At 53.5% G+C, this 26,349-nt stretch overlaps 6 protein-coding genes across 6 annotated transcripts; 2 read left to right on the plus strand and 4 right to left on the minus strand.

The window, feature by feature from the left end:
- Positions 1-1,700: 1,700 nt before the first annotated feature.
- On the minus strand, positions 1,701-2,241 carry CABS01_00534 (uncharacterized protein; the record flags this gene model as incomplete). Its single annotated transcript, XM_060533915.1, has 2 exons — positions 1,701-1,889; positions 2,092-2,241. 2 exons carry the CDS (start codon positions 2,239-2,241, stop codon positions 1,701-1,703), a joined length of 339 nt encoding a protein of 112 aa, XP_060406429.1.
- Positions 2,242-7,797: 5,556 nt separating this feature from the next.
- CABS01_00535 (homeobox domain-containing protein) lies at positions 7,798-9,145 on the plus strand (the record flags this gene model as incomplete). The annotated part of the gene is made up of 3 exons (XM_060533916.1): positions 7,798-7,938; positions 7,997-8,831; positions 8,898-9,145. The coding sequence occupies 3 exons, from the start codon at positions 7,798-7,800 to the stop codon at positions 9,143-9,145; spliced, it is 1,224 nt and encodes a 407-aa protein (XP_060406430.1).
- A 4,112-nt stretch (positions 9,146-13,257) lies between these two features.
- On the minus strand, positions 13,258-13,677 carry CABS01_00536 (uncharacterized protein; the record flags this gene model as incomplete). The annotated part of the gene is made up of 1 exon (XM_060533917.1): positions 13,258-13,677. One exon carries the CDS (start codon positions 13,675-13,677, stop codon positions 13,258-13,260), a length of 420 nt encoding a protein of 139 aa, XP_060406431.1.
- Positions 13,678-15,260: 1,583 nt separating this feature from the next.
- CABS01_00537 (uncharacterized protein) lies at positions 15,261-16,635 on the minus strand (the record flags this gene model as incomplete). Its single annotated transcript, XM_060533918.1, has 3 exons — positions 15,261-15,684; positions 16,039-16,136; positions 16,378-16,635. 3 exons carry the CDS (start codon positions 16,633-16,635, stop codon positions 15,261-15,263), a joined length of 780 nt encoding a protein of 259 aa, XP_060406432.1.
- Positions 16,636-20,541: 3,906 nt separating this feature from the next.
- CABS01_00538 (uncharacterized protein) lies at positions 20,542-23,622 on the plus strand (the record flags this gene model as incomplete). Its single annotated transcript, XM_060533919.1, has 6 exons — positions 20,542-20,764; positions 20,825-21,128; positions 21,202-21,418; positions 21,487-21,789; positions 21,847-22,332; positions 22,390-23,622. The coding sequence occupies 6 exons, from the start codon at positions 20,542-20,544 to the stop codon at positions 23,620-23,622; spliced, it is 2,766 nt and encodes a 921-aa protein (XP_060406433.1).
- Positions 23,623-24,726: 1,104 nt separating this feature from the next.
- On the minus strand, positions 24,727-25,236 carry CABS01_00539 (uncharacterized protein; the record flags this gene model as incomplete). The annotated part of the gene is made up of 1 exon (XM_060533920.1): positions 24,727-25,236. One exon carries the CDS (start codon positions 25,234-25,236, stop codon positions 24,727-24,729), a length of 510 nt encoding a protein of 169 aa, XP_060406434.1.
- Between the last annotated feature and the right edge of the window lie 1,113 nt (positions 25,237-26,349).

A 26,349-nucleotide genomic window follows, 5' to 3' on the forward strand; every position in this document is an offset into this window, starting at 1 on the left:
GTTGTCATGCCCGGGTCTATGGCACCGGTCAAGACGGGTGTGGACGGTTAGCAAATGAGAAATCTGGATCGGAAAAAGCCTCCCCGCTCCATCTACCAGATACTGGATGGGAACCAATGGGAAGGGGCAGTGTGGAAGGGGTCTCCTCCGGAAGGAGAGATGCTCACGGATAATTGGGCCCAATATTCCGTGAGGCAGGCACGGCGCACACCGCACTGGAGCTTCCCAGTCTATTGTCTTCGTACCGTCCTTGTCTTTCTAGCTGATTCTTAGGGGTAAAAGTAAGGTACTTTGTCATGGAAGGTACGGATATCTGTCCCAAATACGGCATTTAGACAGATCAGACACAGATACAGATACCCCGTACGGAGTACTCAGTCCAGAGAACAGGGCAAGGTACAGCCGAGACCTTGCACTTGCTTTCGCTTGCAACTTGCAGGCAAACAATTCATCAATCCAATTCACCTTGGAGATGGAAAGTGGGCCTCTGCTTACGCCAGGCGTCCCTTACCTAGTACACAGTAAGGCTCAAGGTCCAAGGCCAGCCAAGGGTCAATGTCACGGTTGGGCGGGCAGGGCAGATTCGAGACCGGGGGCCAGGGGCCGGCCCAGACAGGGAGTCGACGACATTCAATGCAAGTCACACTCGCTGTCCGTCCTTTACCTGCTTCCGACTATGACTTGTCGGTTTTGCAGCCTTGCCAGAGTGAGGTTGGGGGGTTCTGTTTTCTGCAAGGTCACAATAAGATTACACTTCTATTTTCTCTCTAATCTCCTTCAGTACCGGTGTAGAAGCAAGCCATCGGCATGTAGCCCGTGTGTCAAGTGACGTCTGGGCGGAACTGAGGACGCAACGGCGTGCGGGAATCGGAACTTGTTTTCGAACGTTCTGGGGGCGTGATATCGTGCGAAGACCTGAACGGCAAGGTCGGTGAGCCTTTGAGGAACTACCAGGAGACTAGAGATGGCCGTCTCTGAAGCCAGCTGTGTCAGGCTGCTGGAGCCCGCTGTCTTCTGCTTATGCTGGCGGCCCAGCCCATTGCTGATGGAAATGGGAAGTCTGGGCTTGAGATCCACGGCTTGGGCGAAAGCAGACTAGTGTTATGAGCGTAGTGGCTATTTGTGTCCCGTCTGAGAGTCGTTGATTCCATTGTTTACCTTACCTAACTTTGGTTTGACGTTTTATGAGGGGATAGGAAGAAAGTGCGACGAGAGAAAAGAGTAAGGAGGAAAGGAGGCTGGCCGCTAAGAAAAATGGCAGGTGCAAGTGAGACGGCAGGCGCAAGTGCAAAGTGCAAGAACCAGTTGCAAAGTCACCCAGTGGCTCTTTTCCCTTCAACCCGACCTCAACCCGCGTATCCACTTTTCGGACCTTAATGGAAAGAACCAGCTGCACCACTTGCTCATTGGCCAGCTAGACCTTGGTCATAGGAAAGCTTGGATAACCGGGGCACGTACCTGGCTCCATTAATACCTAAGGTAATAAGGAAGCTACCTAGAGAGACGACTTGCCTTAGGTAATACTGTGGGTAACTCCCAAATCACTAGTCACAACCACACAACCCGAACAAAATTGCTGTAGTTTTCACTTTTGAGGCTAAGGCACCTCAGTAAACAATGCATCTTATGCACATCTCAGACTTGTGCTAGCCAGGCTCCTCTCTGACGGACGTATGCAGATGCCATCTAATCAGGACGCATCAGCTTCTGCGTCGCACCTCGAGCTGGCGCCCCTGCCATGCGTGCCAGATGCCAATCGCACCAAAGGACTGAAAGTCTGAAGACGATGCACGCGCCAGGCCGGGTACAAGCAGAACGCCCTCCACACCATCACCACTGACCACCACCCTGGGTCTGTCGGTCAAGCCTACCGCGGTAAGCTGGAATACCTATCGATGCATACAGATACACGCCATCGGGAGCTCCATACCGATGGTTATGACAATGGCGAACGAACAGAATAGCGACCACAAGGGTGGAAATCCCTCATGCCATGCAGATGAGAGTCGGTACAGTGCATCCCCGAGATCGATACCCAGCATCGGCTACGAGATCTGGGCAAGCAAACCAGCAGCCTCCCGCGCCTCCCACCATCACCCGACCCTTGCCGTTGCCGCTCTCAGCCAACCAGAGACAACCGCCGTGTCGACAAGAGCGCCATGTGCAATCCCGACCGGCCTGGAGAGGCGTTCCGGTGACCCAGATCCAAAGCTGGTGACGGCGATGGCGATGGCGATGCATATTGCACGACAAAAGAACCAACCGTTACAACACAATATACGCCATTTCATGCACTTCATAACAAGCAAACACCGACCCCGCCCTGGCTGGTCCGTATCACTTCACGAACCAGCACGCATCCATCTTCCCTAGATATGCACTTGGACCATCCAACAACACAGCGACCTCAGACAAGCCAACGATGGACTACGGTGCCATCTTCTATCTAGCCTGATCCCGTGCGAACGTGCTCATGGAGCTCGGAGCTTTCTGCACCCAGCTTGGCTTCCTACGTCCAAAAGGCAGTATGTTCGCCATCACAAGCGCCAAAACCAACCATGTACTGTGCGCTGTCATTCTTGTTCGGCGTTGCGACAAGCATGCATCAACCAACAAAGAGCCCGTTGGCTGGTGGCGTGCAGCGGTTGTCGTCCTTGCCAGCCCTAGACACAGACTGTTGGCCTATCGCATGGGCCGCTCTGCGCTGGGAGAGGCCGTTGTATCGCCGGAGGAATCGGTACCTGCAGTGGGCGCAGAGTCCGCGTGGTTGCTCTGGCTAACATGCTACTCTAGCGCAAAGTGTCTGGGGGATCGTCATGCTGGCCATTGCTGAACCGCAGAGCAAAAATGAGCAGCAAAGCCTGGCAATGAGTAACCTGAGAGACACGACTGGATTCTGGCCCAGAGTTCGCAGCTGTGACGGGATCGGCCTCGCACTGCATTCTCACTATATCAAAGAAACCCAGCCAGCAGGGGGCGTCTGGGAACCGGGATGCCGTCAACCGCCGCGCCAGGGCCAGCAAGTGATCACGCTGCGCTTTGCCATCTGAGCCAGTTGAGCCAGTCGGAGTGCGGACTACTCGAGGAGTGAGTTAAACAGATAGGCGACCCAAATCAAGGGCACTCGAAGCAACATGCAGACTGTATTCTGGACTGAATATCCATCCGGCACGTCCCTTCAAAGGACGAAAGGCACCACAGCTGCAACGTCTCTTCCTTACAATACGGAGTACATCTCGAACGTCAGGCTCATGAAGACACCATGGCCCCTGTCGACCCATCAGTCAGCACCCGGGCTTCCGTCTCGCCTGGTCTGCACTCCTGTGTATGATGTGCACCCCGTTCCGACGGAACCCCAACTCAACTCTTGGGGCGCAGCAACTTGAGGCGACACCTGACAAGGAGCCTTCATGACAGTTCCTGAAGAGCCAATCGCAAGTTGAGGATGCGTTTGACAACGTGAGCAATCCCATCTTTGGTTCCGATCAACCTCAGATCAACCATACCGTGGTCGCACCTTACAGCCAATCGCAATTCTTGTTTACCTAGATCTCACGAACCTTCCAGCCCTTCGAGCTGTCATGCACACGTCTTGAGCCGTTTCTGGGACCTGTCAAAGGGATTGTGAGCAGAAAAAACATCGTGGGACCCCAGGCAATACCGTCGCAAGGATTCGCCACGGCCGCCAGGGCAAAACATTGATGCTACTCGGAACCTGCCACTTCCTTTCCAGCCACAGACAGGCCCAGTCAATCGTGGTGCTGACCGGGGCCACATGATCACCGCGGTAGATCTACGTTTTTGACAGCTCTCCCTCGCGCGGACGGCTTCGGCTCCGGAGGCGCTGCCTGTGTACCCTGCGACAGACGACAGACTCGGCCCCTTCCTGGAGTTGAGGCTTGACGATTGAGGCGCCAATACCCTGATTAGCTTGCTTCCGAAAAAAGGTCTTCTACCAGAAGTTGAAACGGTAGTCAACGGTCTTGACCAGAATGCACTTAGTGCGTCTCTCTGACTCGGTGGTTCTCTCAGCCCTGAGTGCATCCTCAACAACGCAAAGGCGTTGCTGAAGAAAAAGTAAATAAAAAATCACACATTCTGTGGGCGGCTTACAATGGGCGACGAATAGGATATGGAGCCAGAAAGAAGACGCCTTGAGCCGCATGACACGCTGCACCTCGATGCTTTGCGGGGAGAAAGAACAGGGAGGGGGGAGGGTTGAGTGACAAAAGTTACACTTGTCAAAGTTTGATCATCACCAATCGCAGACCAGCAACTCTGCTCAAATGGATGCTTCGTTTTGAAGTCAGGCCTGCAAACACTTCCTGATAAGGCAAATGTCAGAACGATCCGATAGCTAGACGTGACCCGTCATGGACAGCCGCGCCGCATACATCGCACGCAACTGTTCCAAAACACTCGGACGGAAGAAAAGCATCCAATGGTGAATGCCGTTTCAGTCTACATCGGTTGTCCTTGAGTCGAGGTGCCATGGCTTTTGTTGACAAGCACAGCCACCATCATCGAATGTTGCGGACGAGGCATCAAGCCAAGTTGGAAACTCAGCGACTGGTTGAACCCAAGAACACCCAGACACACCCACGAGGGAAGTTTGGGGCACGTCACAGACGTTAGCTGCGACCGGGCGATTGACGGGTGGCTTGAAGAGTCAAAGGCAAAGGGAAAACAACAACAGAGTTCATCGGCTTGGTTTCTTCAACCCAAAGCTTGGGAAAGCTTGGGATGGACGTTTGAATCGTGTTCCCTGCCCTCTCACTCGTCGACAGACTCGCGCGGCTATGTCAAATACTTGAGCCTGCGACGCTCGCGGACCTTATTCAGGACTCGCACAAGAATGCGATACCTGAATAGCGTTAGGATTGGGCTGAAGGGGGTGGGCGTGTCAGCGGCGGATGGCATAGCCGCTCTAGCGCACAACTCAACCTTTGCTTGCTTACCTCTCCTCCCATCCAGGAGACTTCCGGACCCGCCCTATTGTTTAGGATGGCTGTTAGACAGGAATTTTGGGGGAGGGGAGGGGGCGTGGACGGGATCGAGAAAAGACAAGCAGGGGAGCGCCATCACGTCAGGGCTCCCCTGGCTGCTACTCTCCTGGCCTACCCCCCAGTCCCCCCTCCATGAAAACATCGTCTGTCCATCCATTCACCTTATCCGCAGGCACACTCGTCAGACACACCACCAACTTGACACCAGACATGCACACACGCGCACATTGGCATACGAGCTCGAACCGGAACTTCAACAACCAGTTGCAGAACCATACGCCCCACTGCAGCTTTGTGACACACCACCATTCGCTTTCGTGACGGGAGTTCCCTTTCCTGTCAAGATGTCTCCAAGTCATGACATGTTGGACGTATGCCTGACAGTGTTGAGAGTTGTCTCACTCCCTGACCATGTGCACAAAAAAGAAAGCTGCTGGTATTTGCAGAATTAACGGCGCCTCCCTGGGTCGAGGGCGCGAGCACGAGCGATGGATTTCGCCCATCAACAACAAGATGCTAAATCGAGAGATTCGAGAGCTCGAGAGTTACTAGTCCTCTTCTACGGCTATGTTGACCAGTCTTCAAGAGCCGATTGCTCACGGACGATGAAGGTTGGTCCAGCAAGAGGTTCAGGAAAATTCAGGACTCCCGCTGTCTTCTATTTTGGACTGCTGAGCTCAGACGGCAGTTGTTCGGCGGGTCAAGAACGCCATCTTGAATAACAGATAATTTCTTGGGGGTGATCGCTGTATTGCCGTTCACGACATCCGGGACCTTGATTCTCAAGGTTGGAGGGTGGTGGATAGAGCCGACAGGGCCTTCACTGCTCGCCCTTTATCGCTTTTGTTAGACTTCATCTTTCTTTCGGTAATGCTATGGGCACTCATTCATGTCAATATTGGACAGAATCTGTCGTATACTGAACCCATCTCCGGTTTACCATGTTCCCTCGCTGAACCTGCTCCGATCAGGAAATGACGGCCAGCCGGGTCAGAGACCGTTACGTACCAGAGTAGGAACCAGGCCACCAGTGCCAACCCCCGGTCTAGTTGATGGGGGCCTATTCTTCATTTATGTCAATTGTGCAAATCTCTATTTTATCCTCGATTCTTATACAAAGACTGCCTACGGAGACGGAAGTCTTGTTCACTTTAATCCATCATAGGACCTGAGCGCGGCCAGAGCGTTACAAGCGACAATGAAGGGGCTTGGCTGGGAAGGTGAGGTAACTGGTTGAAGCCAGCGCGCCAGTTGCATATGTGATGGCACGTTGAATAGTGTATCCGTAGCAGGTAGTCAAGTCGTTGGAGTAATGCAGCGCCATTGACTCTTGAGTACTCCGTACCAACTGAAGTGTCTCCATATCCATAATCCGCCGCCGCCGCGCGCGCCCCCCCTTCGGGCAATTTCATCTACACTACGTACATCACAACCGTCCTGGCCCCGGGTGGGAGCCCACGAGCAGCCGGGGAGCACAAGTAGACCCCTGCCCACAGACGCTACGGCTTCCCTAGTGGCTCTTTTTCGTGTCACTGTTCGAGCAGGCTAGTGCTTCTCCCATCTCTTCCACTCTTCTTCTTGTATCCTGGTCACTTTCTTTCTCGTTCAGACCCCTATCCATGCTGTCCTGCTGGCACATCCTCAAGTACCACCTCGAGCTAGCATAATCAGTCCGTTGCCCGCCAAAGGGAACGCCACCGAAGCAATCCTAGGACCAGGCCCTGACTGGGGTGTGGGTACGGACGGTGTGGTCCTGCGACCCTGGTCGAGATGGGCAATCCCATCCTCCTTCTTGTTCCTCATCGACGGCCTGCTTGTACCCTGATCGTCCTCTTGCCATGCCACCCTTGCCCATGCCTCGCAGCTCTGGGCTAGTTCAGGTTTAGTCTGTTCCGTCAAAACCATCCTCCCTCCCCCACATCAGCAAAGGCCTCGTTCCCAGATACATAGCAAGGCATTAAGCATCCGTGGGCTGTGCGCTTCTTCCTCTCCAGTCCAGTCCAGTTTACTTTGCTCTACTACGGATACCTCACAAGCACAAGTCTACCTACCAACCTACTCTCAGTCAAAGTCTCCACGGTCCGATTCACAAGAACCTACTAGTTTGGGGCTCTTTCGTCTGAGGCTGGTTCGTGTCAGTTTCAGTGTGCTCAAATCACCGTCTTAATTTGTCCAATTTGGCCCGTCGCCGGGTCCTCCTCTTCCTCCTCCTCGACACTTCTCTCCCATTTCCTATTTTGGCACCACATCTGTGCACCGCTGCCCGTTAATCTTCCTGCACAAGACCTCTTCCCAAGCTCCAAGATATACAAAAGGACTGCCATCCCACCTTGCGTCTACCTCCAGCATCACCGACCATCATCCCATTCGAGCTGCTTGTTGATTCACGGCTGGGACCACTTGACCATCACATCAGCATCCTTTTATCGCTTCTACTTCTTCACGCCTCTGTCTGTCGTTGACGAGCAATAACAATACTACTACTATTCGACCTCGCCGCCGAACAAGCTTCATCAAGCAAGATACAACAAGCAATCGTTCTCCGACGTGCTACTTTCACACAAGAAAAAAACGAACTTTCCTGGCTGGACCGTATTAGGTACAGCTTACTCGCATACCTTTCTCCACATAAGAACCTGGGCTGATCAGCAGCAGTCCTTAAAACCGCCGTGCGGCTTCATCATTCGAGTCCGCCAATCTTCTTTTTAACCCACAGGATCGAGCACCCAAAGTGTCTCGTCCGCAACGGTCGTGTCTAAAAGACTTTCATTCTCAAAGAGAACAGCACAAGATGTCTATGCTCGCCATGGCTGCTCCGTCCCCCCATTCAGCATTCAAGAACTACCCCTGGGATGGCGGCAGGTCTTCCTCAGACTACTCCTCGCGCCCTCGTACTGAGCCCGAGAGAATCGCCTTGCCATCAATTCGTCAGGTATGACGATTCTCGCCGCCCACAGAGGCGTTTGAACACACAACTGACTAGTATACAGGCCATCCCAGAACTCCACCTTCGCCTGCAACCCCAGGAGGCATCAACCACCAGAACTACCTCTTCCAACACCTCGCCAACAGTCGGATATGCCGGTGTCATGACGCCTCCCGAGTACGTTCACTCGCCAAACTCAAACAAGAGGAGGAGACTCTCAATCGACGAGGAGCAGGAGAGTGAGAGAGCCAGCCGTGTCCCCAGACTTTATGAGTCTCCTGCTCGCATTCCTCAGCGCCAGATTTCCCCGTCAGTTCCTTCCCGCGCTGCCACTGAGAGCTGGACTGGATCCGCAAGGACGAGCCCTTACATGTCTTCATCTGGCATGCCTTCCATGAGATCCCCCGCCATGGAAGTCAACGAGCGTCTCGAGTCTCGCCCAACACTTCCCAGCCTCCCGCCCATGAACTTCGAGAGGGAATCGATCCCCATGCAACGTGTTCGCGGCCACTCCCAAGACGAGTTCCAGCCCATCCGCCCTTCCATGGCCATGTCTTCAGGACCCATGATGGAGGCCACTCCTTCATACCGCCCCAGCGGATACGCCTATGGATACCACCACCCCAGCCGAGTCCAGTCTCTTTCCCTCGGCTCCATTCACCCCTTCGACCGCACACCATTCTCAGCCGCCGGCTACGGTCACTACCCTGAGTTCATGCGCATCGGAGAGCTTGGAGCCATGGGAATGCACGGTGACAGCAAGCAACGCAAGCGCCGTGGCAACCTGCCAAAGGAGACGACTGACAAGCTGCGTGCTTGGTTCGTCGCTCACCTGCACCATCCCTACCCCACGGAGGACGAGAAGCAGGAGCTCATGCGTCAGACCGGTCTGCAGATGAGTAAGTTTACACTTTTCAGAGCCCGTTAGGTGTGGGACCAAAAAACGCTAATCTTTTTGCCTCTAGACCAGATCTCCAACTGGTTCATCAACGCGCGGCGCCGTCAGCTTCCTACCATGATCAGCAACGCCCGTGCAGAGTCCGACGCCATGTCCAGCCGCAGCGGCGAGAGCAAGATCCTCCCGTCGACAGAGCGCAGCGAGTACGACGACGGCAAGCGCAACAGCGTCCCCCTCAGCGATGGCGAGGCCTTTGACGAGGACATGGACCTGAAGCAACGGCGCTCTGCACACATCAAGAGGGGAAGCATTTAGAAGAAAACGCCTCTTGAATCATCCGAGACAAAGAAACAAAAAACGTCAAACCAAAAAAATACTACCAACGCCCAAGACAAAGGGCAACCTCCTGCGACTCAAGAATTCTTTCATCACTATACCAGACGCGCGCTTCATTCTATCTTATCATCATTAACGACGGACCACGACCGCAAAAGACCCAACCACAACAAAATTCGGCAAAATCAGGGGCAAATTTCTAATATTCATGAGCTTTGTATAAAAAACAATACCGCCAGGAGTTGATGGGATCAAGTCCCTCCTCCTGGAAAGCACCCTTTTCTACGTCGACTGTATCTATGGGGATAATGTATTCTTACACAACACACAAGAAAAGGCGACTTGGGGTTTTACATCACAACACACACAAATGGGACAACTAGGGGCGGGATCTGGAAGGGGGGATAGGTGGGAAACCGGATTGGGCTGGTCGGACAGACAAATCTGCATAACAAGTTTTCTCGACAACTGTTTTATTTTTTTTCACAACTGGGGTGGGAGGTGTTTCATGGGTTGGGCAAAGGGGTCAAACATTTTTATTTCTCTTTCTCTTCAGCCCAAAGAGCCAAACCAGAGGCTTGAGCTTCTCTCTTCATCACAGGATACGTAGAACGATATCATTGTAACAAATTCTCTTTATTCAACTGTCTATGAGCCTACACACAAAAAGGATGTTATTCTCTTGTATATAGTACAAAAATATTCCAAGATTACATTTCTTAACTCATATCTCCAAATCCATTGCTGTGTCCAACACTCAGAAAGATTAACAAGTTTTTTCTCCTATGTATTTCTGCATAGTCCACCTGGTGAACCCAACAGTCCGGCACCATAGGAAAAGCAAGACAGCCCTGCCTCAGAGTAAAAGGGGGTGGGTGTGTCAGTGTCTGATGCGCTTGTTTCTTGACAGTGACAGACAAACATGTTCCCTATGTCACATCCCTCTTTGGTAGAACATTTCTTGTCCAAAACAAACAAACAAACCGTGGGAGACTTTCAAGTCCACGGGCCTCTTTTCTGGTTCTTCAGCTGAACAGAAGTCAAGAGACGGCGAACAATCCAAGCGCAATGTTTACATTTTGCACGCAGATCCAATCGGACACAACAAAACACAATCACCACTAACACTGTAACTTTCTACAACTAGGCAACTAAACAAGAAAGCAAGAGGCTGGGCTGAGAGGTACGTACGTATGTGTGTGCATGTATGTGCATATGTGCGAGTGTGTGTGTGTGTGTGTGTGTTCGAACATCAAGCAACAAGAAACATGAAAGGTCTGTGTGGTTTCCCAGTTCCTGGATGACAGTCAAACCAAAGGCACTCCCACCCCTCCCCTCCTTACCCTGCCTTACGAAAGGCCTGGCTGGCTATGTGCCGTGGTATTCCGACAACGTCACACGCATGGTGTTGGGTCTCGTTTTTGCTCTCCACATCCATCCAACCGGGGCGCTTTCACCGTGCTCATCACCTTGCCTTAGTCAAGGGCTGAAGGAGGAGGAGGGAGGGCTGGTAAGAGCCCCCTCCAGGGCTGCGTGTATGTGCATGTGCGGGTGTGCGTGATGCGTTTTGCGTATCGCTGTGCATTTGCGTTTACCTGTGCGGTTGTTGCTGAAGTGTGAACATGGAGAACTTGGAGGCGTGTGAGAAAAATGGCGGCGACCCGAGATCCTGGGCGGCGAGCTTCTTAGTCCCGCGGAAAAGGTCCGTCCGTTTACAGCTTTGCCCCTTCAAACTACCCCCGTTTCCCGCCTTTTTGCCGGTGCCGTTGTGACCGAGACGTCGATGATATCGTTGTTTTGTGCGCGGCGGATGGACGTTTCTCTTCAGAGACTTACGGTCAAGGTGAAAGGGCGGACTACTGCAGTCGCCTCTTCCCTCGATCTCAGTCTCTGTGTGATTTTCCCGCCGTCACCGCCGCTTGGCCTCTTTTTCTTCCCCCTCAGACTCCGGTTGCTCCGTCATTACACACGGATTCTGCAGCGGGCGGGCCCTTTTCCTCGAGGGGCTGATGGTTGAATGAATAGTCGTCACGCAAAAAGGCGGGATGGAGACAAGATCAGACACTGTAAACGCACGTTTGTGTTGACAAACCCCTACAACAATTCTCCGAGATTGGTAGAGAGCGGCCGCCCTCTTGGTGTTAAATAAATTGTTAAGCTGACCGAGTTTCTTCAATGAAGGCCACCATCTCTTTCTCTAGTGTCCCTCTTAGAGCTCTTTTTTGGTGCCGGGCTAATTAATGTCTGCTTGCTAAGTTGACTAGTCTGGTATTGTAGTTCGTCGTTGGCCCCCCCTCTTTGGAATTATCCCGCCATTTCGTTGTGACAACAAGTCCGCCTTTTTTTTCCAACGCGATTAGTTTGTGTGGAGAAGGTCCAAAACTTCTGCAAGCACATTGCATCACATTAGGTGGTTCATGTGGGCAGCAAAAAGCGAGTGACTGACGAGGATTGAGGAGGCACAGAGGCTGGAGGATGAGGTGAAGAACCAAGCTACTGTATGCTCTAATGTGAGGTGATGCGTGTGTTTGGTGATTTTTGTGTGTGAGTACATGTAAGTCTACCTTATGTTGTACATGGCCGACAGCGTTTAGTAATGTATGTGGCGTCGTGAAACGTGAAACCTCTCACACACAGCCATTTTCCTCGGGTTCTGCAGCTCTCTTCCTTTCTCTCTTTCTCCGACATACAAAGGTGAAAAGAAGACTAACGCTTCATGTCAGGGCGTTACAGCTGATTCGCTGGATTCCGAACATTGGATGGGTAACGAAACTGTAGGTATTTCCCTGCGTGCTTGTACGAGATGGGGCGGGTATCAAATCAGGCCAGGGCAATAAATATTTTCCTTTCTTTTTTCGGTGGTTTCACAAAGAGCGCTGCAGGCGCGGACGGATTCGGGAGGGGCCCTCCCCTTCCGCCGCCCCTTCTCTAGGGGAATCACGGGACTCGCGGAAAATGATAATACGAGAAAGGAGAAGTCAGGAGCGTAAAGGTGAAATCGGGTCAGGTCAGGTCAGGTCAGGTACCTGCAGTTCCTGAGCAACCCACACCAAAAGTTAAGTACGGATGCCGTGGCGTAATCGTTCATCAAGAAAAACGAGGCCAGCCGCAGTCTCCGGACCCCAACAACACACCAACACACAATGACATTGACATGATGGAGCAAACACCGAAAAGGCGGAGCGGGCTAAATGTTTAGAAACCTCCATCCTCGGCCGGCCTTGCGAAATACATGGACCACACTCACACTCACACTCGCATTCACACACATAATATCCGGAATGGATGCTTTACTCCACAGGAACTAGACACGTCCCCTACCTTAGTTTACCCATGGCCCGCCGCGCCGCCCGTCACAGAGGCACACCTTGGGCAGTTCGAGTTCTGAGTGCGACCCTTCTTTTCCCCTCGGTGGCAGGCCTCGCCGTCCTTTCGCGCTACCTTACCTTGCGGGCCTGGCTCATGGGAACGTCGCCGAAGCTGTGGTAGCCACGCAGACGCACGCCAACGGCGCAACCTCTTCGCACAGGTGGGATGGACACCCGCCACTACACTACTACCTCTCTTCTTCAGGTGCTCTGCGAAAGTGGGTTGCCTGGTTGCATATTCGGGCAGTGGACCAACGCCTCCCGATCTCGATAATGGGAGCTGCAGATCTCCTTGACCACCTTACCTACGTCCGTCCTACCCTCTGAGTCCCTGCGTACGTACAGGAGCACTGGTTCTATCCCGCCCTTTCTATTGTCTTTGAGGCTTTCTTCTTTTTTTCTTTTTTTTTCTCCTTTTCTGCCCACACTCGGAAGGGGGACCCTCAATGTCAGGTACTTCCACGAGAACCCCAGTGTACTTTGACAATGGGGCGAAACATTGGCATGCTACTACTAGTTACTGATGATGCCTTGCAGTTGCTTTCCCACCCTTCATGCCATGCGGGTGTCTAACCTTGCTGCTCTCCTGACTTGTCCTCAGACTAGGTTGCTGCTGCTACATGCAAGCTGCAAGTGCATGACCCGTGGATCATTGGGAGCTCTTTTGCCAATTACTCTTTCCGCAGGTGGTTGAGATAAACCTCCTTTTCCTGTCTCTGTCTCTCACATCTTGGCAGGACGCAAACCTTCATTAATTCCCGGGACAAAAAAAAAAAAGCAAGGAACCATAATGGCAGGTAGACACGGACATGGATCGCTGGTCCACGTTGCCCGTGTCAAGGCCGAAAGTGATCGACTGCCGGTGTCAGGATACCTCCTCGAAGGCCCCTTGACTGGTCGTGACAGAAGAACCCAAGACAGCTGGATAGGGGGGGTAATAGAACAGGTCGGAGCCATTAGCATGGTCATCCGATGAAGTAACCTTGGTCTTGCTGAGACGTTGACGTGAAGGGGGAAGCAAGTCAGTCCTTCCAAGGGGGTGTGAAGTTTGATAGGTACGAGGCAACAACCACCACTACACCATAAGCTCAATCTCGACAACCAACCCAGCCAAAGGGGGCCTTCGATACGTTTCCGCACCATTTCCCCCCTCTCATATCGTGCGTGTGCTCTTAGGGAGTTGGGCTTGCCGCCCGAAAGTCAGATTAACATCTGCCAGTGTGCTACGGCAAAATCCTGACAAGTGACTGGGCCCGATGCAAGGTGCGGCAGGTGTCTAGAGGTTGAATGAGGGCGAACCAGAGTGGGAAGCGAGACTCGTCGTGATTGCGATGTCACTGGGCCTCGCGTCCGATGCACAAGCGTCGTAGCTTTGTGTGAGATGACAGCCAGTCGCAACGGCCACTGGACGAAGAAGGGGGGGGAGGGTGTGCAGATTCACAACGTGTGGACTGCAGCACAACACAAGACGAGACCCAGGAAAGGCCGCCGTCGACAGGGAACAGGGCTCGCACGTCCGGTTGCTTCAAGCCGGGCCAAGAACGGCCGGCGCTCAGAAGGGATGTCAGTTGCCCACCCTCAGGCACGGGACATGAGACTTGGGGTGGAAGGTTGGCGAGTCAAACTCCGCCTTCTGGTACGGCTCTCGCTGTTACAATGTTAATAGAGCTTGAGGCGGCAGGAAGCTATCATGGATGTCAGCAACGAGGCCAAGCTCAGCCCATCAATGAGCGTGAGGGTGGGAGAGCGACCAAAGAAGGCATGGGCTTGCCATGTCAGCGTCGCTAGGTTCGTAGGGCCTGTTACTGCAGCATAGAATAGGAAGGCCGAAAGATATTGGGATGGGAAGGCGTAGATCCATCATCCAAGGGTGTGTGACTTTCTCATTTGTTCGGCACTTTCTGGCGGAGCTGGGAGGCGTTAGATGCAAACGACCTTGCGCGGCGCAATCGAAGCGTGATGCCTATGGAGATGTGCAAGAACCTGGAAGCCCTGGATGGATGGTGACATGCCGTATCGCCACTTGAGATGCAGCATTAGAGAGCATGGCCATGGTAGACCGGGGAGTATGGTGAGGAGAAGTTCAAACGACGTTGGCGCGATGGAGAAATGGCGGGCGGGTCTACAATCTGTAGCGGGTCCACGGAGATCAGCGGATCTACATTGGACAACGACAACCACGGTGCCACAGTATTATCATACAGGCACATAGAACGAACACAGGGATTTGCGCGCTGACGAGGAATTGGGATGAAGGCAAGCCATAGCGGCTGGATGTATCATGTATCCGTAAGGGGGATGCCAGTTCGTGATGCCTGGGCCCTGTCGACGAAAGCAATTCCGTTTCCAGGATAGCAGATTGGGGCTATGTGGATGGGCGTCGTGAGCATGCAATTTCATGGCGTGGTGAACAATTTGCAGGCCAATAATTAGATGGAACTTGGAGTCGATGCTTGTCTTGGTGGAGGGCCATGTTCGATACATGTCAAGGCGATTGGCTGTTTGGGATTGGCGGAAGGTATCGAGACTCATTCGAGAGGGTCCAAGGTGCGGATGTCGGGAGTGTTTCGAGGGCATTCAAGGGTCGATAGACTATGGCGCCAGGAGCGTTAGTTTCGTGCTCTGCTCGCTCTTTGGCGTTTGTGGCTTGTCTGTTGGTCGGCCAGACTCGCATGGCAAGGCCGATGAGGCGCATCTGGAAAGGGTAGAAGGAGAGCGTCTTTGTCTCAGGGCATTCCTTTGACGGATTCAAATTGTTCCATGAAGTTGGTTCGCCTCTTGAGGATGCTTAGCGGATAGCCGCGGCCGTGTTGGCGTTTTGAGAAGTTCTGCAGCAACAAGTAGTCGAGCACAGTCGCCGGGCCCCCATGTTTCGAATACTTCTGCTGGGGTTCTCCAGGAATGCTTCTCCTGTGTATGGGTAGGCCAAGACGTGTCAGGGTATCGAATCCCTTGAGCAGGTACCACTTGATGATTTGAATTTCTTCGGCCCCCTTTGTTTTCGGAAACGTAGCAAAGTACTGAGCCGGTTCGGGAACGAGGTGTCTCCTGTCAGAGCCGTCGTGCAGCGGGCAGAGAGAGGGCCGAGGGGCGGGTGCCGCACACATCATTGATGATTGACCAAAAGTGCCTTGACGTGCCGGGAAAGGCCTGGTACGAGAGGGATGCCAGCGATGACTCGCCGGTGGAGGAGAGCCGTTGGGGATGTAACTCTGTGATGTGTGTGAAGTATCTTTCTTCTCTTTCGCGGCAAGTCGATTTCCAAGAAGCGCATTCTCCGTACACTACCGATACAGAGTAGTAGGAAGCGTGATGAAGAATGGACGGGAACGCAAGATTGTGAGTGGAGGATTGACGTTCACGCTGGAGATTGAAGATGGCTTGTGCCCCACAACCTAACTCTAAGGTACGAAGTGCTTCGTACCTCACCATGCTCACTAAGCCCAGGGTACGTACACGGTAAACCCTGGTCAGGCGGTCCGGACCAGTAGCGACGATACGTACCTCTGCCTGACGTTGGTGAAGTCCCGTGGGATCCACTTGAGCTTCATGTTCCTTCCTTCCTTTCCAGGCCTTGCCGAAAAGGTACTCCCAATCTGGGCCTGAGCGGGTGGGTCTTTGATGTACCTTTCTCAAATAAGCTCCCAGGCAACCTAAGCTCTGATCCAGCTCCATTTCTGTTGGGCCGACCAATGAGAATGGGAGTATACGTATTCCAGGAACATATCGAGATACCGAGACCGTTAGGAAGTACCGGGGTTCTTCCTCCCTATTTCTACCAGGTAGATATCTAGTAGGTATCAATTGAACAAGGGTTTGTCGTCGTTTAAGCAAGGCGTGAACCGTTGAATCCCTACTCCAGTGATGTACGACGCTCAATCGCCATTGCCAACAGTGCCGTATCGCGATCATTATCCGCGATGTAGCACTGACTGGATGGCTGCCATCCTCCAGCCTCCAGGTCCGGGCTATAAGCGGAAGGGTAGGGGAGGGAGGGACGGGGGCCATGTGGGGAATGATCCGGTCATGGCTGCCATAATCCCGGCGCCCCGATTTCCGCCTATCATCCGCAGCAAATGATCGCCGGGCCCCGGTCGCCATCTTGCAGCCGCCCTGGTTTGGCCCTGGTTCAATCGAGCCTGAATGCCACTCGACTTGTCAACGGCTGCGTACTTACCGCGTAGTAGTTTGCGGATTTTCCGACCCATGCTCCAAGAGATTTTGTTCCTTGACAAGGCTTTTACGATTCAAGGTTTACCTGTCGCAGGTACGTAGTAGAGAATGGACACAATATTGTGCCTACTGCGCAAGATCAACCACGAATACCTAGTCGCGAGAGACGGATATCCCACCTACCATTCAAGCGATGCCCTCGTACCAATTCCGCCGTCACCTCCATCCCGACGACATCCGTGCTTCCTCGGACTATGCCCCAATGGTCCGTTCAGAGACACTTACCTACCTTAGTCACTCGAGGATTCAAGCCAAGCAAGGTAAATCTCTGCAAAAACGGAGCAGCGGTCAGGTATCCCACATAAACACTGTAGCATAGTACCAACCTATGTACAAGTGCGGGTACGTGAGCAGGATATCCTCCTCTTATGCCTTCTCTAGGTACATGCTGGACACTGCTACTTGCTTGCTGGGTCATGACCCAGAAGAACTAGTACATCCGTGGCGCCTTGCACCTGCTCTCACAGAACCAGCTCGTCACTGGATCACAGAGGGCCTCAGAAAGAGTGCTTCCTTCCTCAATCCGAGCATGTCACGCATGGCGACCCAAGGTATGTACAGATCTGGGGCTGCGGTTGCCGCCAACGTAGGGCAATGCGACCTGACTTGAGGTGCCAGTCAGCGAGACATTGGACGCCGCCCCATCTGCCAGCTTGCCAGTGCATCGTCCAGACTCCAGTGGACGCCTTGGGAGGCTTCTCGTTGCATAACTCGACACTAGAGCGTCGCCATACCATCTCCACCTTGCATTATGTTTCGTCACGATAATGGGCCACACTCGGACCTTGACTCAAGGCGTAAGCCTAGAGCGGCCTCTTCCCAACATCACGCTGCCTGGCTCACTCAATCAGAGTCTCCAACACATCGTTTCTGCGTGTGTGCCCCCCATCGCTTATCACACTTTGCCTCCTCAAGACCAGTGTGCCCTGCAGGCTGAGAAGGTCAGTCTAGCATGGCCTGGCCTGCCGAAAGCCAAGGAGTGTCACTGACTTCACAAGTTGTGAGTTGTCCCTGGCCCCATCCTCACTCCTCAAAACATAGTTTGCTCTGACGTCTATCCCGATTCACACCCGTCAGCCGCTTGGTTCCACTCGACTCGCAACGCACCGGGCGGTCATAGGTACTTCCCCAGCCTAACCCACGTCGGCTCGTCTCTCATCCTCAAAGTTAGTGTTTCTACGAGGGCTGCCCTGAATCGCAACGGCCGACGATCCCCGTTGCTTGTCTGCTCCCTTGTCAGGTGCGTTTGGCTCCTCGACTCTAACTGGCTGGGACCTTCCTCCGATGCGCGGCTGCTTTGAAGGATGCACAGAACACGAGGGCGCTCAGATGACAAGTCTGAAGGGCACCACCCACTGGCAGCAAGCCAAACAGCATATTTTTGGTGAAACCACCTAACAGAGGCCACTCCAGCCCCTTTCATTCTACCATCATGGCAATCCTCATACTTTGCTTTGATGGGGCTGGATTTACCTACGCACAGCCCTGATAACAGGGCATTACAAAGTTTCCAAATCCATGTCGCCAATCTTCGAGAATCACTAAGATCACGGCTTGTCTGCTGACCACGCGGCGGGAAGATCATGAAGCCTGGGCCACCGTCGATCCTGATCAGCAAGAGTCCTGCGCCAAACACCGAAATCCCCGGGTCCGTTCGGCTTGTCAATCTTAGTTGGCTTCATCTCCCGTCAAGTCTCTCGCCCACATATTCCTAAACTGGCCTCCCGAGAAGCCACTTGAGCAATCCTCTTAGTGCCACACAAAATACCTTCCGAAGAACTCGCGATCTGTGGTCGCTTCGGCCCCGCAGAGGAGTAAGCCAAGCATCCCAGTCAGCAAGCGGTGGCGGGCAAGCGCTGCCTGCGCAAGAGACATTCTTGGCAGTTCGTAGTCAACCTCAAAATCTCTTGGCCGCGTTCGTTGAATGATTATCCCCAAACGCCGTCGTGTGTCAATTTCTCACTCGGCGTTGTGCTGACATCCAGACCACGACGATCATCAGCCTTGGGGCCAAGCCTAACGATGTCTTTTGCCATGAGGCGCTAGACTGGGATACCGTGTGCAGCTGTCAAAAGGTTCAATGTCTCGCTCGCATATTCGGCTTCTCAAATCCAGTCAATGGTGCTACCTTTGGTGTCATACTCAACCGAGGGACAGTGTTGGAAGCGTGGTGGAATAGTGGACCGTGGCGTTCGGCGCGCGTCAATCCTCCACGCTCGCCCGTGTTTTAGTTCGGCAGCAATGTGAGACTAGTGGCAATTCTCTCGGCGCGGTTTCGACTGGTAATTTCCCGACTCCGTTGCAAATCACACTCGCGACTACGAGGAGGATGCCGTACAAGGCGTAGTTGGAAGGCCTGGCCGTCACCTTGATTCTGGCGGGCGCCATCGTCAGTGGCTGCCGTTCCTCGACACGCTTCACCGATGAAGTACATAGCCGGATCTCCCGTCATCCTTCGAAGAACAGAGTTTCAGACCGTCGACTGTGACGAATGAGAGTAGGTGTGATCACTCGTGATCGTCCCACCAAGGTGAGAACAGTCCATCTGACCGCGACTGACCACGAGAGACTGGCACTCAGGCACTGTAGGTAGGTATTCGCCCTATGGCCGAATGCTATGACAGCACAATTGGGATGGCAGTCGGTGAACACCTTGACCCAGGGCCCAGAGTGCAGCAACTCTGTCCATCACGTTGGGTATTCGTTCCTGAGGCGCCACGGAGAATTTTAGTCTTTTGACGACGCAAACTCAAAAACTCGTCATCACCAAGATTGCAGACGTTTCTTCGTCGGCTACTTTCACCTGATACCTTAGCTCTGGGGACACTGACAAGCTTGGCTGTCGGCTCGCCATTAACTTCGGCCTTTGGCGATGGATCCAGATCATCCAGGGGAGGCGGCGATGAGCCTCCGCCGATCGTTGAACATCCCCCGAGCTGTCCGTGAGCCTGCGCAACTGCGGTGCTGCGATCGGCCTCAGCGTTCCTGGCGAAGATCACCGGGCCAAGAGCCACCAAAAAGGGCACTTAGCAGCGGCTAGGCGGAAGGCTCGGCCGAGCCGGAGCCGGATGGGATGAGATCACCGGAAGAGGTCGCCGAGTGTCGGCCAATCCATCCGCGCGTGGAGTTTGCGGAGTTCCACAAATTATCGGCTGAAGAGCGGGAGAATATCGGACAGTGTCCGGCAACGGCGCCGAAGATCTCGACGTCGTTAGTATCCATTTTGCGCCGTTTAACAGACTTGGCATACCTACATGAATTGCAACCCACGTGGAGAGCAGCGTGCACAATTGGTCGCTCAGTCTCTGGGCAGTAAGAAGATCGAATTGTTCAACTCCTGGGGCTCATGATGAGTCATCACAGAAGGCTCGTCATAGAACTCTCCAGAGCCAATCAGAACGAGGCACTAGATCCATCTCGGACATCGGACATCGGTGCAGAAACTGTCCGACTGAGTAAAGAATGGGGCCGGCACACGCTCGAGCGCGTATCTGCCTGGTGTAGACCTGTTCCTAATAGTGTAGCAAAGGGCCACAGAGAAACTGTGAGTTACTCTTTGGCCTTTTTCGCCGCAATAGTGCTTCTCCAAAGCCCGCATTACGTACCCATTGTCTCTTGCGTCACGCTGCAGCCCACCCGAGTCCGACTCTCTCCCGTATCTTCCGAGTTGTCCTGAGTCTTGGAGCCCCCCCGGCGCCGCCGAGGCCCACTCCCGGCACTTTCTCCCTATCTCCCGCTTGCCGAGGTCTCGGAAGGAAGTTTTTGCGGCTCATCATGGAGACTGACGACGGCGTACAAGCGGACCTTCCGGGCTCCGCCGCCAACGGTTCGGAGCCGTTGGCGTGTGTGACATGCCGGTCCCGGAAGCTTAAGTGTGATCGAGTGAAGCCGGCATGTAGCCGTTGCTTGAAAGTCAAGGGAGAATGTGTGTATCCGGAATCCAGGAGGAAGCCCGCGTTCAAGCGGAAGAATGTGAAGGAGCTCGAAGAGAGGCTAGGTAATGCGCTCTCATATACTTTTCCGCCAAAAGGAGCGTGTTACTGACCAATATGTATAGCCCAAGTGGAGGATCTTCTCAAAGAAGCTGCCAACAAGGGCAATGGGGCACTACCTTCTGAGGGTGACCTGGATAGCCGGATCAACATTGGCATGGACGACTTCCATGTCGACATTGAGACGATCATGGCCATGCAGAATGGTACCTTTGACGACGGATCGTCTGGTTTTCACACGGGAGTGAACATGAACAAGACGGCACCGCCCTCTCAACCTGAAGCACCAAGCTTTGCCAATGCCTCGGGGGAACTCATGGGGCTGGGGCTCTCAGAAGCTCTACCCCCTTTTGAGATGATGGAGGAGCTGTATGTTGGCATCTGACGCTGTCTTCCTTTTCTGCTCTCGCAATGGCACGAGCATATCTGACTGGAGAACCAGAAACAAGAGCTTCTTTGAGAGGCAACAGCACTTCATCCCTATCATTCACCCTGGGCGATATCTCCAGGCGTTCTACTCGGCGCCTCATAAACGTCCGCCCATGTGTCTGCAGTACGCGGTCTGGTCTATGGCCTCCAACGGGCATGAGAAGTATAGCCAGTATCACGACATTTTCTACAAACGGGCTCGACAATACGCAGATGCGGATGAGATGAAGGTGAGTTCTCCCTCTCCCTCACCCTATGCTCTGGATAGAATTCGCTGACGCTCACACTACTACGTTAGGGATTCGGCGAGCACTTCCTCACTATCCAACATGCGCAAGCGTGGGCTCTCATCGCGACGGACGAGGCGAGGTCTCTCTTCTTCACGAGAGCGGCCATGAGTTCCGCAAAGTGCGTACGGCTCGTGGAGATGATGGGCCTTCACCGCATCGACGGCGACGGGCAGGAGATGGCGCCGACCCTTGCGCCGCCCACGTCGTGGGTTGACCTTGAAGAGCGGCGGAGGGCGTTTTGGGGCGCTTACTGCATCGACTGCCACGCAAGTATTGCGACTGGTTGGCCTACTCTCATTGACCCCAACGAAGTATGTTTCCCTGCATGTCCGCCCCCCTTTTCCCTTCTGAATACTGACCATCGGTAGATCACCACACATCTTCCCTCGTCAGAAGAGGCCTTCAACTCGGCCCGCGAGGAAGAAACATCTACCCTACCAGAAGCGTTCCAAGGCGCCTCGTACTCGACCTTTGCAGGCGCCGTCATAATGTGCTACATCTTCAACATGCTCCTGAAGCACGTGCACTGGGAGCGGCCCAACGACAGGCCCGCGGACGTCGAGTACGGCGAGTTCTGGAAGCGGCACAGGGACATTGACAACATGCTCTCGAGCGCCTTCATGTTCTTGCCGGAGCGCTTCCGCCTGCCGCAGAGCATGCGCGACCCTACGTCCGTTCACACGAACCTCAACCTACACGCCTCGGTGATCTGCCTCCACCACGCCGCGATTGACAGGATCGAGCGGAACAAGCTCCCCGAGCCGCTCAAGGCCGCCTCGGAGCTGCGGCTGCGGACGGCGGCCGAGGAGGTGGTGAGCATCATCAAGTTGACGAGCCACATGAACTCGGGTTATGTAAGTGAAAGCCACGTCCGCCTCGAACCCGGCTTCGGAAACGCTCATGCACTGCAGAAAAGTCCCATGGTCGCCTTATCGCTGTACTCGGCCGCGTCTGTGTACGTGTACTCGGCGAAGTGCAACATGGACACCGGCTTCTCGACGGCGGACCTGCAGAATCTAAAGTTCATCATCAACGCCATGGAGGCGATTGGTCGGCGGCACATTATTACGCAGGCCTTTCTCCAGCAGATCTTCATGGACATCGAGCGCAACGGCCTGTCGGGCGTCATCGATCTGCCCAATCTGGCACACTACAAGAACCTCTTTGGCTGGACGTCGTCCAACATTCCCTTGCTCGCGCGGACGTCCATCTCGAAGCACACCGAGATCCAGCCGCCCTTGCCCGGCAGACTGCCGCTCGGCAACCCAAAGGGCACCGCCTACGAGCACTACCCGATCAGGGTGCAGCACGACGGCGGCTGCAACACCCCCGTGTCCATGGGCGGCACCAACCCGATGCTCGGGCCAACGCTCGGGAAGTTCGACCAGCCTATCGGGATGGGCCCGCCGTCTTCATCGGCGTCTATTGATACGCGGGACATGGGGCCGAATAAACGGAAGCGGACATCGGAGTCGACGACGACTACATCGACAAAGAGCCCGGACGTGACGGGCATGGCGCAAGGGGCCGCCTTTGCTTGTCCGCCGGTGCCTGTGGCCTCTGGTATCGATAGCGTGGGCGGGTTCGGGTCGGGACTCCTGCGAGGGAGCGGCATTATTGGACCAACAGCAGGAACGGCCACTTTTCCAGTCAACCTCCCGCACCGGAGTCCCGCGGCGGGACAGCCGTCGCCAACGTCCGTGTTCAACAAGAGCACGCCGTCGCAGTCGACGGGCGGGAGCAGCAGTAACGATACGCCGCCTGGTCTTGTGCGGGGTAGCACGTCTTCGCCGGACGATGGAGGCACCACGCAGGGTGCCGGCGGTAGCGGCGGTGGGGGCGGGAACGTCAATGAGATTATCGATATCACGAGCATTCAGAACGCGATGCTGGGCGGTGGCGCCGTAGGGTCCTCGTCGACATCGACATCGACGACGACGTGGGACTCGAGGGGCTTGCAGTATGCCCCTAGCACGGATCCGGTTTCTTTTATGAATATGAACTTTGACTCCATTCCGCCGGGTATGGGGATCGATCCGTGGACTGTGTTGGCGAACATGGACGATTTGACGTGGACTGGGGATGGAGAGGTGTCAGCGGAGGCAGCCACGGGAGGGCTGAATGGGAATGGAGCTAGCGGGTAAGGTAGGATGGAATGGGAGTGGAAGGGATGCTTAGTTTAGATACGAGGAACGGATGGGTATGATACCGGAAATCTAGGCTTTTGTTTTTGGTTTTGTCGGGGGTTCCTGGATACAAGGGTGAGGGGAGGCGGTGGGATGAGGATTCAAGGTCTGATGATATCCAACGGGAAGGTGAGGTTTGGCGTCACAAAGCAGGCAAAAAATGCGGTAATATTTGCATCAAAGTGGCGGCGTACGAGGAAGAAAAGGAGGCTTGTTTGCGTGTCTGATGAACAAAAACATCACGGTTACTACTGATCCTGTGGGACACGAGACGCATCTCATTCACTATACCAACAACTCCACAAAACATCACTCACCACTATACCAAAATAAAATACCTTGCGCAATAGCAGAGGAGTCGATGTTTGACAAAAAAAGCTCGGGCGTTGGTTCGAACCCTATCCCTACGAAAAACCAGCGTCCCAGTTTATTCATCACCCGTTTAACCACCAGGCTACGTGGCCCCAGCAAGCTTGCGCTGTACCGGGGAGACACTCCTTCCTTCGAATCTGTGTCCTATGTATCCTCTAGTCGAAGTGGGAATACGCTCTGTGGAGGTGGAATACACTCCCGTTTGGCCGAGGTGGGAATACGGTCTGTGAAGATGGATTACGGGCTAGATATTCGTAGGCAGGTGCGTTGACCTGGACCTTCCACGCCTAATTCAGTCACACTGTCCGTAAATATTAAGATCCAAAGGCAATGAAATTGAGCCAACACAGGTCGTCAATATCTCTGAAACGGTTTCTATTCACAGCCTTCCGTCGACATAGTTTGTTCATTGTAACATGGAGGCAATGTTGGCCCCTTAGCCGATTGTAGTCAAAGACTTTTGTATAGAGGGCGCTTCATTGATGAAACCTAGTATCTACGCAGTCTATCGCCTTATCTGAGAACTCAATGTGCTCCTCACAGAGTGGTGCAGAGGTGCGGGTAGTGGACCTGAAATAGCTGCGGTCCATCGCTATGATGTTCCAGCCGCCTCGGTCAGGTTTGGCTACCACGTACATGAAGTTGAACAGATTCATTGGCCATGTACACACGCTTCCAATCATGCTCTGTTTACTTGTCTTGCTTCCTTCGAAGTAGTACCAGACCCTCGTGGTCGAAGTCGTTGGTCCATCTCATTTCCCATAGAGCATCTACTTTGTTGAACGCGAATTCAACTTTGTGCTCCTCCTCAGTATATATGGGGATGCCTGAGGGCCCCGATTGTTTACCGTCCGCTCCAAGGTCGACTTCCGTGAGCCCACTTCGTGCCCAGAATCTGCCACCCTCGCCGATGAGTGTGGAGAGTCGTGCCAGGCGACCAATTCTCTTCGGATACTTCACAATGCCCTCGCTTCCGCCCTTAAGTTGAGTGTATCTCATCCCAAGGACTGGTTCAGTGTTTCCATGATTATCTTTCTGTGATCGAAGTTTCCAGATCTCGACTTCATACTGGTTTTCTTCCTTCCTTGGATCGGGTTTTTCAGGACGGTACGTGTAATAGGTGCCGACGAACTCCTTGGGGTTGATTATATCGTCTGGAGTAGCTTCTGGCACTGTCTCGGGCTTCTTAGCGCTAGACATTGTTGAAAAGACTGCGGCGAATTGAGTAAATATTGGACGTAATGGTCTTGAATTGCAGGACGCTGTCTAGGGGGTGAATACTCGGTAGATAGGCAGCCAATCCATAGCATTTATGCAGACGATTTCTCTCATACTTAACCTACGCTGAAGACTTGAAAACTTGAACTTCCCAAGCGAAGTTACAACTTCGAAGGAGGCACTTTTGCTGGGGAGTAGTGAGTATAGACTATGCGGTGAACTTCTCCTTTATACTCATCAAAGGATCCTTCGTTGTGTGACATTAGCCGTCTTTGCTGAAGAACCCATGTGACTTCTACTGTTCAGTGTCACAAAGGAAAAATTTCATGGAACTTCCGAACATATATTCAGGATTCAAGAGAAGTCTCTCGCTAATAACCGCCCCTCGCTTAGTGTCGGTAGATGAACACCATAATGAAAGACGACGATACTTCTGTTCAGGATCTGAACAAACTTTACCTAGGTATTCCCCACATCGTTCAGCGCTTCAGAGCCTGTTTCAGAGATTCTGATGACGAATCAAGATACAAGACGTATAGCTACAAGTCGACTCAGTCAGATGAGCATGCTACAGATAACACTTGGCAATTCTACTCATCCAACCTACTCTCGAGCTTGATACGCCCTTTACTAGACTCGGATTTATTTACTGATTCTTGTCCCTGGATGCCGATGAGATTGATTCAGTTGAGTATGATCAGGTTCTTAGTCGATGACAGAAGTCACGCCCCGCCAGACTGCACTACCAAATAAGGCGCAAAAGAGCTATACTATGGCGGCGGAGTGACTTCCACCGGTGCAGTAAGGATACCCCATGATCTGTGAGCGCACTCCTTGTCTTCTGATAGAAAGTAGCGCATCTAGGAAGCAGCACATGCTGACCGGTTCGGCAAGAAGGGGGAAACTCGGCTGTTAGAGAACTCTGTGGCAAGGGGGGCATCAGGTATTCACCATCAGAACACGAGCGAAAGCGCGCCATTTGTCACATAAATAACAAAACAGTTAAACATTTGATTGATTCTGTCTTGTTGAAGACGTGCGTGCAACAGGCTGACAAAAGCTGCCTTAGCACCCTACCCGCGGCAATATCTCCTA

Source organism: Colletotrichum abscissum (genome assembly GCF_030869225.1).
Source record: "Colletotrichum abscissum strain IMI 504890 chromosome Unknown Scaffold_1.1, whole genome shotgun sequence".
NCBI lineage: Eukaryota > Fungi > Ascomycota > Sordariomycetes > Glomerellales > Glomerellaceae > Colletotrichum > Colletotrichum abscissum.